We start from the raw sequence: 14,806 nt of genomic DNA, 5'->3' as shown, positions 1-14,806 counted from the left end.
CCACTATTCGCTAACATTCCTATCGTAGATGATCCACTATTTCGTATTCTGATTAATTCGTCATACCACTTGTTGGTATATCCTCTCCCATGATCCTTCATTTTTAGATACTCGTTACGTGCTCGATTGAAGATACTTGGACACATTACACCTAATATGGTTACTTTAGTTGTAACTTACTCATACGAGTGTTTTGGCCCTCTTTGGCAATTTACATCCCTCATAGACTAAGTTCTACAATTACATATCATCCTTATCTCTTATGTCCCTTAAAGAGATTATATCTAACCATTCAAAGTGGGTTGTATCGATACTCTAGGATCAAGTAACGATACCCCTATGAGTATTGGTACCAAAAATGGGTTTCGTTGCTTGAAATTCGTCCTAAATCATCTAGTATTGACACTGTTCATCCAGTATCGATACTCAAACCAAAAAATATTTTATTTAAGCTTGGGAAACACCAAAAATACCCTAAAAGTCTTACTTTGGTTCCTAATCATGGGCTAAAGGTTTAGGAGGTTACCTAAGGTATTAAAGTGATATAAAAACACATTCTTTACATCTAAAATGTCATTTTATCTTAAAATCAAATATAAACCTTAAAATGCTCAAATACATAAATCTTAGCAATTCTTCATATTTATGAAAGCTTTAACACTCCAAAAGATTAGAAATACACTACTTTGGTCAAAGAATCTCGAAATGAAGTTTTTAGCTAGCAATCACTTTCCGCCAAGACTTGGATGATAAAACCCCCCAGTAAAAAAAATATCGAGACCCTCTGCCTTCTTTTTTTTAACCGAAGAGACCCATCTGTCTTGGTTTTGCTTCGGTTTTATCATATCACATGATAGAGACAAAAATTAATTTGTCTGCTGTCTTTGTTGCGTGTTGCAGTGTGAGGTGCTCTGGCCAAGGAACGTGAAATCCGATTGAGAAAGATTTGGGGTCAGTGCTGGCAGGGCAACTGATTTCACGTGGAGTGATGCAGTGGGTGATCAAATCGAGTCTGTTCGGGTTGTAATCGGGTAGGGTTTGCTTCGTGGGCTCGAGTCTTGAGCTTGTTGTAATTCAGGGCCCAGTTAGGCTTGTTATAAAGCATGTAAGAAAAATAATAATGATAATAATAATAATAATAATAATAATAATAATACTAATATATATATATATAATATTAACGGGACAAAATCGAGTGTCGACAATAATAAATTTCTTTTATTAATTCGATATAATAAGTTTAAATATACATACTTTAATATAATTACACGAACCAAGTGACCTCCATCGTAAATGAATTGTTGTTTCTTGAAAACCCGAGTTCGAGCACCATAGATGTAAGGGGTGTGAATGTTCATTGTCCAAAGGTTGAGAGTTATCTTTGAACAAATATTACGTTGTATTTACCCTAGACTAATAAAAAATATAATTATATCTTATTTAATTATTTATATGTTTATTAATATTTATTTAACTAGATCGATTTTTTTATTAAAATTAGATCGAATTTTAGAAGATTATAGAGAAGTATTAGAAAATATATGTTTAGTACCTAAACTATCAGTTTTTATCTATTTTAGTATTTAAACTTTCATTTTTTTCAAAAGCATACCTATTGTTTAATTTTTGTTTCATTTTAATACATCGTCGTTAAAAAATTAACACGTTTAGTACTTAAACTATCAGTTTTATCCATTTTAATGCCTAATATTTTATTTTTTTACATTTAACGTTAAGCTTTTACCAGGGTCCTAAATAAATAAAAATTAAATGTTAGATATAGTTTTGAAAAAATCGAAAGTTTAGATACTAAAATATATCAAAACTGACAGTTTAAGTACTTAACACTAGCGATGGCAACGAGTCAGATTGTTGGTCAACCCGACCCAAAAATATGCACCTCCACCTGAACCCAACCCGAAAAATATATATTCTCCACCGACTCGGACCGACCCGATATAAATGAAGAGTTAATTTAAAAATAATAAAAATTTTAAAGAAACTACATTATTATCCTCGGGTCAGGTTGGAGTTTTTTCACCTTCCACCCGACCAGACCCGACTTCACTCTAAAAAAAATCTGAACCGACTCTATCTGAATTTAATTTTTTTTTTTAAATTCGACCTAAACGAATGCGAGTGAAATTACCATTCTACTTGACACGTAATTTACCCAATATATTAAGGAACATGACACAACATGGTGCGACTTGGAAATAATATCAAAAGACAGGTAAAATGAAGGCTGAATTGTCAGTTTGAGGAACCAACCACCGTTTCTTAATCCACACTTTTCTATCCTTTTCCGCGAAAACTATTCTCTCTTCTCCTTTCTCGTTTCTTCTTTTGATTTCCCACTTTGTTCAGGTAACAGTAATCATTCTCAGATTATTTACTAAACTGCGTTCCCGTATGTCGAATTCCCACGATACTGACGCGGCATCGCCGGTGAAGGCTCCCAAAGCCCCAGCTGACGTGGATACCACCACTCCGGGGGTTGGATTCGGCGTCTCCGCCATTACCCGGCGTTGGCAGAGGGAGGATTTGCTGAAGAAAGGGTCCTCGATCGCCAGAGGATTCGCTTTCTTCCTCTCTTTGCTCACTTTCATAATCACGGCTACCAACAAGCATGGCGATTAGAAAATTTTTGACAATTACGAAGAATACAGGTCATACTGAACTCCGATCACAGTGAATTCGATCCAATTTTTTTAAAAAAGTTTAATTTGATTTCGGGATTGATATATTTGGTATTTTGTTCCGTCTTTTTTGCAGGTACTTGTTGGCAATTGCAATTCTGTCAGCTTTGTACACGGGAGTACAAGCGTTGAGACATGTGAGCGCGAAGCAAATATTGGATCAACGTCTCCCTGCCATGGTTGACTTTGTTGGGGATCAGGTTGCTTTTTCCAATGCTTTCATCATCTTATATATTACTTTCATAGTAATTAAATTGCAACAACAACGTAGTATGATAATACATCGTATCGTTTTTAAGATTATTGAGATACTGCAATTGCATCAACAATTTAAAAATATAATTATTTTTAGAGAACAAATCACGTCCCCAACATCACCGCAATCTTATATTATGATATGCATTCATTCTCGTTATACTACAAACTCGAGTGTTTCCTTGATCGAAATTTGATGATTAAAAACAGTAATCCATGGAGTTGATTGCATGTAGAACTAGTTTAGGACAGTTGAAAAATACTTTTTGATAAGTATATGTTTCTTGGTTAATGGCAAACAGCCCTTTATTTAGTGATACTTTTGCTATCAAAATCTGCTTTTGGATAGTTAAAAGCAATGCTAAACACACCCTAAGTTGATTCCGGTGTTTGTTTCTTTGCCTAACTGTATGCAGGTAGTGTCGTACTTGTTGATATCATCCGTGTCCGCGGCGATTCCGATGACGAACCGGATGAGAGAAGGTCAAGACAACATTTTTACCGATTCCTCGGCTTCGGCTATCAGCCTATCTTTCTTTGCGTTTGTATTGCTGGCAATCTCAGCCATGATTTCTGGGTATAAATTGTCTACTCAATCATACATCTGATCAATTGGCTTAGACTTGTTCCCAGTACAGGGTACAAAGCAGTTTCCATAGCTCTTTGTTGTATGTTCTATGGATTTGTAGTTATGGGAATACACAACAAAAGAAAATGTGAAAAAAAAGAAAGAAGATTTCACTTTGTCAAATCCTGAACAGTGTTCAAGTTTAAGAGATTATTTATTAAACAAATGAATAAATGCACTAGTTCTGTGTATTGAACACTCGGTATTTCCCTTTTCAAGACAGGAATCCATCCAGAAATGAATCATCTCCGGGTTCATCCTTGGCGAATACCTCGTTCGAGAATTGTATTTGGCTCATGTAGGAGCTGATCGGCTTTCCCGATCTCGAGAACCTGAATCCACCATAGTTGTGCTGCAGCATGTCCAATGTAATTCCAGAGTTGGTGTAACTTATACTGTTAGGTTGACTGGGGACAGCTGAAGGCCTAATAGGCATGGCAATGGGAGCATTAACGTTGTTCACGGTTGCGGTTAATGGCCTGTTCATCGCGTAGCCGCTTCCACGTGCGGCTGGAACATCATGGATGTGCTTCCCTTCGTAAGTTGTTATCACGGCTCCCAAATCATGGGACGCTCGCTCGACGTGTTTTCTAACCGGACAACCTATCATCGTACATTTGTAGTAGCTCCTGCAAGACATTGATGAACACAACAACAATATCAGCTACACATTCAATTTCCTATCAGTACACAATTAGGTGGATAGTAAATGAAATTGCCTTGGATTGGGGTTCCCTTTGACTACTTTCTGCCCATACTTCCTCCATCTATACCCATCGTCAAGAATGTCGACATCGCTCGTCGTTTGCACCACTAATCTCGGCTCTTTCAAGGCTTTGCTACCGCAACTGACGCCACCGCCGATCTCGTTTTCACCTTTCCTGCAAAATAAAGCATAAAACCATAAGCAAGAGCAGACACATCAATGGTGAGAGTATTGTTTTCGTCTAGGCCAAGCTTACCATCTTTTGGAATAAGGTTCATTTTCATTGATGTCATCACCATTACTTGTGGTCGAAGCTTTGTCGAACTCGTCTTTGTCAACGGAACTCGATGTCTCATCCTGCAACAGAAAGGAGCCGACCGATCGATCCAATATCTCGGACGACGAAGTCCGAGAACCTCTAGCCGATCGAGGCTTGGGATGGTTATGGCTACCCTTGTAAACAATCTCGGTTATCTGTCCGTCCAAAGAAGTTTCCATTTTTTTCTTCGTGGGACAATTCGGGTACGTGCACTTGTAATAACTCCGTGGATTCTCACTTCCTTTCATCTGCTTCTGCCCGTATTTCCTCCAATTATATCCGTCTTCAACCTTCTTGTTATTCAACTCGGGTTGTTGCTTCACGGTCTCACCGAAATCCCACGCCGGTTGCTCCACCGAGACCATGTCGCTCGACGGTGGCGGCCTCGGCTGCGGTTCGAGCACTTGGAAAGAGAAATCAAACGCCTTGAAAACACATAAAAAAACAAGAGTTAATTACCATTTATATAACATGAAAGCAGTGATTCAATTAGAGATTATTAAGAAGCATACATGCGAGTCCAGGAAATCAGTGGGGCTAAAAGCAGAAAAAGGGGAAACAAGAGCTTGGGAGGTTGGCAACGAAGAAGGAGAAAATGATTTGAAGTTCGGGACTTGGAGCGCCGGCCAGGCGGCGCCGGCGACTTGGTTAACGGTGTCCATGTGCATAAAATGAGAAGAAGCTGCCATGGAGTAGATTGAGAATCAGAAGGATGTTGGCCTATGATTTATAAGGTCTCCACTCTCCTCCGTGCTAAGCTTTTTTGGGTAAACTACTTGTTTAGTATCTAAACTATCAGTTTTTATCCGTTTTAGTACCTAGACTTACAACTTTTTTTAAAACTATGCCTAAAATTTAGTTTTTGTTTCATTTAGTACCCATGTTTAAAATTTATTGTTTAATTTTTTTTGAAAGTTTAGGTACTAAAACATACCAAAATTGATAGTTTAGGTACTAAACGCATTAAGTTTTTAACGGTGGGTACTAAAATAAAACAAAAACTAAATGTTATGTATGATTTTAAGAAAATTGAAAGTTTAGATACTAAATGTGTAGTTTACCCTTTTTTTAATAGTTTAAAATGATTATGAATAATATCTATTTATAATTTCTAAATACTAATAATATATATATATATATATATATATATATATATTATAATCGTAAGAAAATATTTTTTGACAAAAAGGCATATGAGGTCCCCAAACTTTTTGAAAAAATTAATGTGGCCCTCATCCTACCAACTCCAAAAAAGAACCCAATGTGGCCTTTTGAGGCTTTGACCAATGTTTTATGTCATTGATCAATGGTTCTGTTAATTCTTGCTATTATAAATTGGGTAAATTACACCATCTATCACTCAACTATTTTATTCTCTTCTATTTTGGTTATTAAACTCTAAAAAGTTTTTTAATTTCAAAAACTTTAGAGACTTTAGGGACTAAGGTTGTAGTTAACCTATTTTACTTTAAGGGTAAACTACACAAATGATCACTTTTGTTTCAAGGATAAATTATTAATCATGGGTCTTTTTGTAAACCCAAAATAGTTCAAGGACAAAATATCAATTTACCACTTTTTTCCATATGTTTTCTTTCCCAAACCTATCTTATCCTCTGTGCCGCTTCCCTGTTTCCATTTTATTTTCACGTAGTTTAAGGAAGATAGGTTTTGGGAAGGAAACAAATGAAAAAATAGGGATAAATTGATATTTTATCCTTAAATTATTTTGGGTTTACAAAAAAATTCATGATTAATAATTTATCTACTTATGGGTAATCTTTGCCCCTATAGCATATCTAATTTATCATTTTCATCCCCATCGTATTTTCACATCAATTTAACCCTCAAAGTTGTTTAATTGCATCATTTTATTCAATACCCTAACTTAAAACCCTAACTTATAAATCATATGTTAGGGTTTAAGATTTATGGGGTTGTGGTTTATAGGTTATGGGGTCATGGTTTAGGGTTTAGGGTTTGTAATTTAAGGTTTTAAATTAGGGGTAAGGTATAGAATGATGTAATTGAGCAACTTCGAGGACTAAATTGATGCGAAAATATGATAGGGAAAAAGTGATAAATTGAGTCTATTACAAGGGCAAAAGTTATCCTTTTACCATAATTTATCCCTAAAACAAATGTAACCCCCTAGACCCAGCCTATGCGTTTCGACTAAGTCTAGTGGCTCACATTATGATTCTTTAAGACATTTTTTTCCCGAAACCGTTATTCAATCAATGTAAAATCACATTATAAATGACATGAAGTTATAATAAATCATACTATCAAAACCTAACTTGTAAATATAATACCAATAAGTAATAAAATTAATTTAAAACATATCTTAAAAATCAAATCACGATAAACCGAATAGTAATAGCAAAAGTGTCATCATATTAAAATACCATACTTTAAAATAAGGTCCATGTTAACAAAATAAAGACAACTTGCAAGGTAAAAACATTACAATCAAATATACTTCAAGAGATATGTTGATCCTCCAAGTGCTCAATCCAGGGTAACTAACCAACAGTATCTGAAAGGGGAAAACATTTTCGAAAAGTGAGCTAGGCTCAGTGTGTCCCAATATTACCATAAAATCACTATAGGTACACTAAACAAATCATAGTCCAATAAGTCTCATAAAATTATACTGCAGTAAATCTCTTTAAAAAGCGTTACCCTAAGGGAACATCTTAGGGCCTGAGAGCCTACCCAAGATAGATTTCGGGGCCGTGGGGCCTACCTAAGAACACATCTTAGGGCCGCAGGGCCTACCCGAGAATAATCTCAGGGCCGCAGAGCCTACCTAAGAGTCACATTAGGTCTGTAAAATTTTCCAGCTTGATCAGAGCTGTACTTTATAATTTGTATTCCAAAAATTCAATTGCACCGTGTTATAAATTCCATAAATCCATAAACATGGTAATCATATACCATTTCAAAACAATTATCAGATAACGGTCATAATCCATAAATCATCACATTAAATCGGTGCATCAACAATACGAAAACCAAAGAATTCAGTGTACCACATATTAAAACAAATAAACAGTTCAGTAATAAATAGGGAACACACCTCGATAATATGTTCAAATCGTGGATCTACTGATTGCTGGTTTCACCACGCTCTGCTACAGTTTTCGAACCTAATTTATAATATCACTATATTACTAATGGGTAACATAAATAAATCTCTAAAATCATAAAATTTACGAGTCTTACGAGTGAATACTGGTATATGTGGTTTAACTGATCTAGAAGAGTTGGGTCGAGCTATCGAACGATCCGGAGAGTCTCTTGTACCTTCAAACAATAATAATTAATCAGCCCCAAATCTTACTTAATTGTTCAAAGCTAGAATTCTTAAGTATATAAGCATTTTTCGGGTTTGACTATCATTTTGGGGTATTTCGAGTCTGAATTTGGCCAAACGGACTGCGGAATCGGAATCAGGACGTCGAAAAACATAAAGTATGACTTTTTGAAAATTCAGATTCTTGGTCAAAGTCAAAGTCAACCACTTTGACCGTAGATTTGGAGACCTTCGGATTCGAATTTAACAAAACAGACCACGGAAACGGATTCGGCACATCGAAAACTATCAGGATAGGTATACTCGGAAAAGATTAACGGTCGTTTAATGCTCGGTCAAAGCCATTTTAAGTTTTGGTCAAAGAAAGTCAACGGTCAACGGTCAACGGTCGGGTCGGGTCGGGTTAACGGTCGGGTCGGGTCGGGTCAACGGTCGGGTCGGGTCAGACCGGTCAAACCGATTCAGACCGGTCAAACCGATTCGAACCGGTTGAAACCGGTCAAACCGGTCAAACCGGTTTCCAGCAGCCACTCGCCCTGCGGCGGCGCGTGTGGCGCGTGAGGCGTCCTCCGGGGCCCTAAAAATCCCGGAAAAATTTCTAAAAATTATTTTGAGCGATTTCAAGATACTTACAACGATCGGTTCAAATTTTTAAACGGCGGAGAGCTCGATTTCAAATCGGCCAAATCTTTGACTGCACCACCTCCTCACGCGCCGCCGTCTACGGCGGACAAGATTGACACCGGTGAACTCGGAACGGCACAAGGAACACGATGGTGCGGGAGGTGTCGTAAACAGAGCAACGATCAGCGGTGAATTTAAGATTTTCTCGGCGATAGAGCTAACAAAACCGTCGCTACTTTGACTGGAAATTCCCGACGTTTGGCCGCGTTTCGCTTCAATTAATTTGAAGGTTTTGCTCCTCGCTCGATGATGAACACAACGGTGGTTTCAAAACAACGATCGGAATTCGGACGGCGTCGGAATCGAGTTTGGAAGTTGTGTGCGTGAGGAAGGATTTGTGAAATTGATTTCTGTTTTTCAAAACAGAAATCACGCATATATCAATTGTCTGCCGACACTCCATGGTTAAATTCAGGGCTTGGTCCCTGAATTTTCTTTAACTTTAAAACAAGCTCCAAGTTTTAAAATCTTTCAATTCAGTCCCAAATTTTCACAATTAAACCCTCAAATTTTAATTAAATATTATTTTGAAAATCGGGTTGTTACAATTCTCCCCCTCTACAAGAAATTTCATCCTCGAAATTTACCTTATGAGAATAGTTGAGGAAACTGAGCCTCCATTGACTCCAATGTCTCCCAAGTAGCTTCTGAGGGGCCTCGATTCCTCCACTGAACTTTGACCATTGGAATTCGTCTATTCCGAAGAACTCGTTCATCTCTCTCCAAGATTTGAATGGGCTCCTCTTCATATGACAAATCAGGTCTCAGCTCTACTTCTTCAACCTGAATAATGTGACCTGGATCTGGACGGTATCTCCTCAACATTGATACATGAAAGACATCATGAATACGACTTAGCTCAGAAGGCAACTCAAGCTGATATGCAACAGGTCCTACCCTCTTCAAGATACGAAATGGTCCAATAAATCTTGGACTCAATTTACCCTTACGCCCGAATCTTAATACTTTCTTCCAGGGTGAAACTTTCAAAAAGACCCGATCTCCCACTTCAAACTGTATATCCTTCCTTCTTTGATCTGCATAAGATTTCTGCCTATCAAATGTCTCTTTCAGACGGTCACGGATTAATCTGACTGTGTCCTCCGTCTCTCGCACTAACTCAGGTCCCAACGTTTTCCTATCACGCAACTCAGTCCAATAGATCGGAGTGCGACATTTACGACCATAGAGTGCTTCATAGGGTGCCATACAAATACTGGTCTGATAACTGTTTTGTAAGCAAATTCAGCCAACGGCAAAAAGTTCTCCCAACTACCATGAAAATCGATTACGCAACCCCGCAACATATCCTCCAGAATCTGAATTACTCTCTCAGATTGACCATCAGTTTGTGGATGAAATGATGTACTATAATCCAATCTTGTTCCCAAAGCCGTATGTAACGCCTTCCAAAATCTCGAAGTATATCTCGGATCTCGATCAGAAATAATAGACAATGGAACACCATGCAATCTGACAATCTCTGAAATATACAATCTTGCCAGCTTATCCAAAGTATAATTTACTCGCACAGGAATGAAGTGAGCTGACTTTGTAAGTCTGTCAACAATCACCCAAACAGAATCTTTTTTCAAAGGAGTCATAGGCAAGCCAGTAACAAAATCCATAGTAATACGCTCCCATTTCCATTCAGGAATCTTGATAGGCTGTAACAAACCTGATGGATGTTGATGTTCTGCCTTAACTTGCTGACAAGTCAAACACCTAGCCACAAAGTCAGATATGTCTTTCTTCATACCAGTCCAATAATACCTCTCTCTCAAATTCCGGTACATCTTATCTCCTCCGGGGTGCATAGCATATGGACTACTATGAGCCTCAGTAAGGATAGTCTGCCTCAATTCAGCGTCATCAGGCACACAATATCTACCTTTAAAGCATAAAACTTCATCCTGATCAATTGCGTAATCTGTGTTTGTCCCCTGCTCTACTTGCTCAAAGATGGAAAGCAAGGAGCTATCAAGGGGCTGCTTAGCTTTGATCTCATCAACCAAGGTCGGCTTAACTTGCAATTCTGCTAACAAAGTGCCATCGTCATATAAATTCATCTTGGCCATTAAAGACCTCAACTCCGATACCGTCTTTCGACTCAAAGCATCTGCTACAATGTTAGCTTTACCAGGGTGGTAATCAATCACGCAATCATAATCCTTTAGAAGCTCTAACCAGCGACGTTGTCTCAAATTAAGTTCCTTCTGGGTCAGAAGATACTTTAAGCTCTTATGATCTGTGAAGATGTAACACTTCTCTCCATAAAGATAGTGTCTCCAAATCTTCAAGGCAAAAATTACTGCTGCCAACTCTAAATCGTGAGTAGGATAATTACTCTCATGCGGCCGCAGCTGACGGGATGCATAAGCCACCACCTTACTTTCCTGCATTAAAACACAACCAAGTCCTGAATGTGAAGCATCACTATACACTGTAAAATCCTTCCCGGACTCCGGTTGAATCAACACCGGTGCTTGAGTCAAAACCGCCTTTAATTTCTCAAAGCTCTCCTGTTGTGCCTCGCCCCAGTCAAACAACACATTCTTCCTTAACAACTTTGTCAAAGGATAAGCAATGATCGAGAAGCCCTCAACAAAACGTCGATAATAACCAGCCAAGCCCAAGAAACTGCGGATTTCAGATACATTCTTAGGTCGTTTCCAATTCATAATAGCCTCTATCTTGCTGGGATCAACCTGAACACCTCGCGCAGAAATAATATGCCCCAGAAATGACACTTCTTGAAGCCAAAACTCACACTTGCTTAGTTTGGCATATAGACGATGCTCTCTCAAAGTCCGCAGAACGATCTTCAAATGCTCGTCATGCTCTGCCTCAGTACGAGAATAGATCAGAATATCGTCAATGAAGACCACCACAAATTGATCCAAATATGGTCGGAACACCCGATTCATCAAATCCATAAAAGCTGCAGGAGCGTTCGTCAAACCAAAAGGCATCACTAAAAATTCATAATGACCATATCTAGTGCGAATGGCCGTTTTTGCAACATCAGATCCTTTAACTTTCAATTGATAATACCCCGAACGAAGATCAATCTTAGAGAATACAGTAGCTCCTCGCAATTGATCAAATAAGTCATCAATCCTGGGTAATGGGTATTTATTCTTGACCGTCATCTTATTCAATTTCCGATAGTCAATACATAATCTTAGTGACCCATCCTTCTTTTTCACGAATAGAACTGGAGCTCCCCATGGTGAAGTACTATGTCGGATAAATCCTCGATCGAATAATTCTTGCAATTGGACCTTCAACTCCTTAAGTTCCTTTGGAGCCATGCGATAAGGTGCCATAGAAATAGGTGAAGATCCCGGATAAGTCTCAATCTCGAACTCTACCTCTCTATCAGGAGGTAACCCAGACAACTCCTCAGGAAAAACATCAGGAAACTCGCTAACTGTACGAATCTCCTCGATTGTGGACAATGCACCTTTAGTGTTCAAAATACAGGCAATGAACGTCTCATATCCCTTTCGGATCATACGATCAATTTCCATCGCTGAAACTATATTGGAGAGATAGCCACGCCGTTCACCAATTAACACAACAGTCCGACCATCTGAAGTCTTCAGGGTAGCTCGCTTGTACTCGCAATCCAGATTTACCTTGTGTTTATTCAACCAATCCATCCCAAGAATTAGATCAAACTCCTCTAGAGGAAGCTCCATAAGATCAGCGAGAAAAATTTTCTCCCTGCACCTCCAAAGGACAACGCCGAAATACCTTATTCACTAATACCGCTTGTCCTACTGGACTTGTAACTGTAACAGTATTTTCAGTGTTCTCTATCGGAATCTGAAGGTTTCGAGATACTGAGCTCGATACATTGGAGTGAGTGGAGCCATTGTCCAGTAATGCAAAGTATGGGATAGAATAAATAGTAAATGTACCTGCAATAACCTCAGGCTCATCTCTCTCATCCCGACGTCTAGTGGCATAAACCAAGGCTGGCTGTCTAGCCTCAGAAACTGTTGGCCCTCTATTTTGCTGAGGTCGAGCTCTACTGTCTGTCCTGGACGCTGAACAACGAGCCTTTACTTGGCTACGATCTCTAATTGGAGTATGTACTGTAGTCTGAGAACGCACAGGAGTCTGGGTAGCGATCCGCTCAGACGAAGCTAGCTGAGGACAATCCCTCCGAAAATGTCCACTAGATCCACAATGAAAACATGCTCATGTCTTCCTATAACACTCTCCTGTGTGCCGTTTCCCACAAAAGTCACACTGAGGCACTAGAACCGGAACCGAAGAACCACCTCTACTAACAGCTGAAGGTGATGATACAGTAGGCCTGAAGCGTGTATTGCTCCTCTGAGGGGCTGAAGTACGAGTCCTCTTACCGGAATGTGCGGATGATTCAGTAGGGCCAAAAGATTTCCTAGATCGCTCCTGATCAACACGCTCTCTACCAGAAGCTAACGCCTCCATCTCCTCAGCATCCTTGGCTCTGCTTACCAGCACATCAAAAATCTCATCTTGAAGGGCTACCACCTGCCTACGTAGCTCGTATCTGAGTCCAAAGGCAAATTTACGACATCGATCTCTTTCGGTAGGCACCAGACTGATTCCATACTTTAACAATTTCAAGAACTCTATCTCATACTCTGAAACAGTCATGTCACCCTGAACCAAGTCCTGAAACTGCTGTCGTCTCTGGACTAAGTAGCGCTCACCCAAGAATCGGCTCCGAAAGCGCTCCTTGAAGAAATCCCATGTCAACCGATCAGTAGAAACACTACTGGTCACTGACTCCCACCATGTGTGGGCATTTCCATCTAACATCGTTACTGCCCCCAAATATCTCTTTGCTGAGTCCAAACCCAACTGATCCATGCGTCTTTCTGTATCCTGTAGCCAATCTTCTGCTTCAGTAGGAATTCCTCCAAGCTGTCCTCCAAAAGTCCTGACCCCATTAGCAATTAGAGTCTGCGAAATAGGAACCTCAGATACAACACCAGCAGCTCTGACTGCTCCCTGTATCAACTGCAGAAATTGTCTACCAAAAGTCTCATCCAAAGCAACTCCGGTAGATTCTGACTCAATATCTGTCGCTCCTATGATCGGTGTAGTCATGCCAATACCATCGGTAGGAGGCAGATTCGTTGGGGTCGTAGGAGCAGGATCACCTATCGGAGGTGGGGGATCTACTCGTATCTCATCGATCGAATCTGCAAATCTAGCCACTCGACCTCGTCCACGGCTAGTTCGACGACCACGTCTAGCACTCATTTTGATGGATCTCAAGTTTACTACAGAAGATAAAACTTAGGGTTAGATAAGCACTTGGAGTCTCGAACACAGTTAAAAATTTTAATAACTTTGTGATATGACCTTTGTATCATGTTTTGTAAAATATTTCAAAATCGTATCTTCCATGTGGACTCATACACAGTCCGAGGGTTAAAAACCAAAGGCTCTGATACCAATAAATGTAACCCCCTAGACCCAGCCTATGCGTTTCGACTAAGTCTAGTGGCTCACATTATGATTCTTTAAGACATTTTTTTTCCCGAAACCGTTATTCAATCAATGTAAAATCACATTATAAATGACATGAAGTTATAATAAATCATACTATCAAAACCTAACTTGTAAATATAATACCAATAAGTAATAAATTAATTTAAAACATATCTTAAAAATCAAATCACGATAAACCGAATAGTAATAGCAAAAGTGTCATCATATTAAAATACCATACTTTAAAATAAGGTCCATGTTAACAAAATAAAGACAACTTGCAAGGTAAAAACATTACAATCAAATATACTTCAAGAGATATGTTGATCCTCCAAGTGCTCAATCCAGGGTAACTAACCAACAGTATCTGAAAGGGGAAAACATTTTCGAAAAGTGAGCTAGGCTCAGTGTGTCCCAATATTACCATAAAATCACTATAGGTACACTAAACAAATCATAGTCCAATAAGTCTCATAAAATTATACTGCAGTAAATCTCTTTAAAAAGCGTTACCCTAAGGGAACATCTTAGGGCCTGAGAGCCTACCCAAGATAGATTTCGGGGCCATGGGGCCTACCTAAGAACACATCTTAGGGCCGCAGGGCCTACCCGAGAATAATCTCAGGGCCGCAGAGCCTACCTAAGAGTCACATTAGGTCTGTAAAATTTTCCAGCTTGATCAGATCTGTACTTTATAAAT

General features: G+C 39.0%; 1 protein-coding gene and 1 pseudogene across 1 annotated transcript; one reads left to right on the top strand and one right to left on the bottom strand.

Annotated features, from left to right (window-relative positions):
* Positions 1-2,241: 2,241 nt before the first annotated feature.
* On the top strand, positions 2,242-3,568 carry LOC120116013 (annotated as a pseudogene).
* Positions 3,569-3,669: 101 nt separating this feature from the next.
* On the bottom strand, positions 3,670-5,333 carry LOC120116012 (probable WRKY transcription factor 33). The gene is made up of 4 exons (XM_039136590.1): positions 5,120-5,333; positions 4,545-5,032; positions 4,302-4,463; positions 3,670-4,211 (listed from the first exon to the last, which is right to left on the bottom strand). Exons 1-4 carry the CDS (start codon positions 5,294-5,296, stop codon positions 3,797-3,799), a joined length of 1,242 nt encoding a protein of 413 aa, XP_038992521.1. The 5' UTR covers positions 5,297-5,333; the 3' UTR covers positions 3,670-3,796.
* Positions 5,334-14,806: the final 9,473 nt, after the last annotated feature.

The sequence above is a fragment of the Hibiscus syriacus genome, unplaced genomic scaffold (assembly GCF_006381635.1).
Source record: "Hibiscus syriacus cultivar Baekdansim isolate YM2019G1 unplaced genomic scaffold, ASM638163v2 tig00110280_pilon, whole genome shotgun sequence".
Classification (NCBI taxonomy): Eukaryota; Viridiplantae; Streptophyta; class Magnoliopsida; order Malvales; family Malvaceae; genus Hibiscus; species Hibiscus syriacus.
The sequence above is the reverse complement of the archived record's forward strand: the minus strand, read 5'-3'. Positions and strand labels throughout refer to the sequence as shown.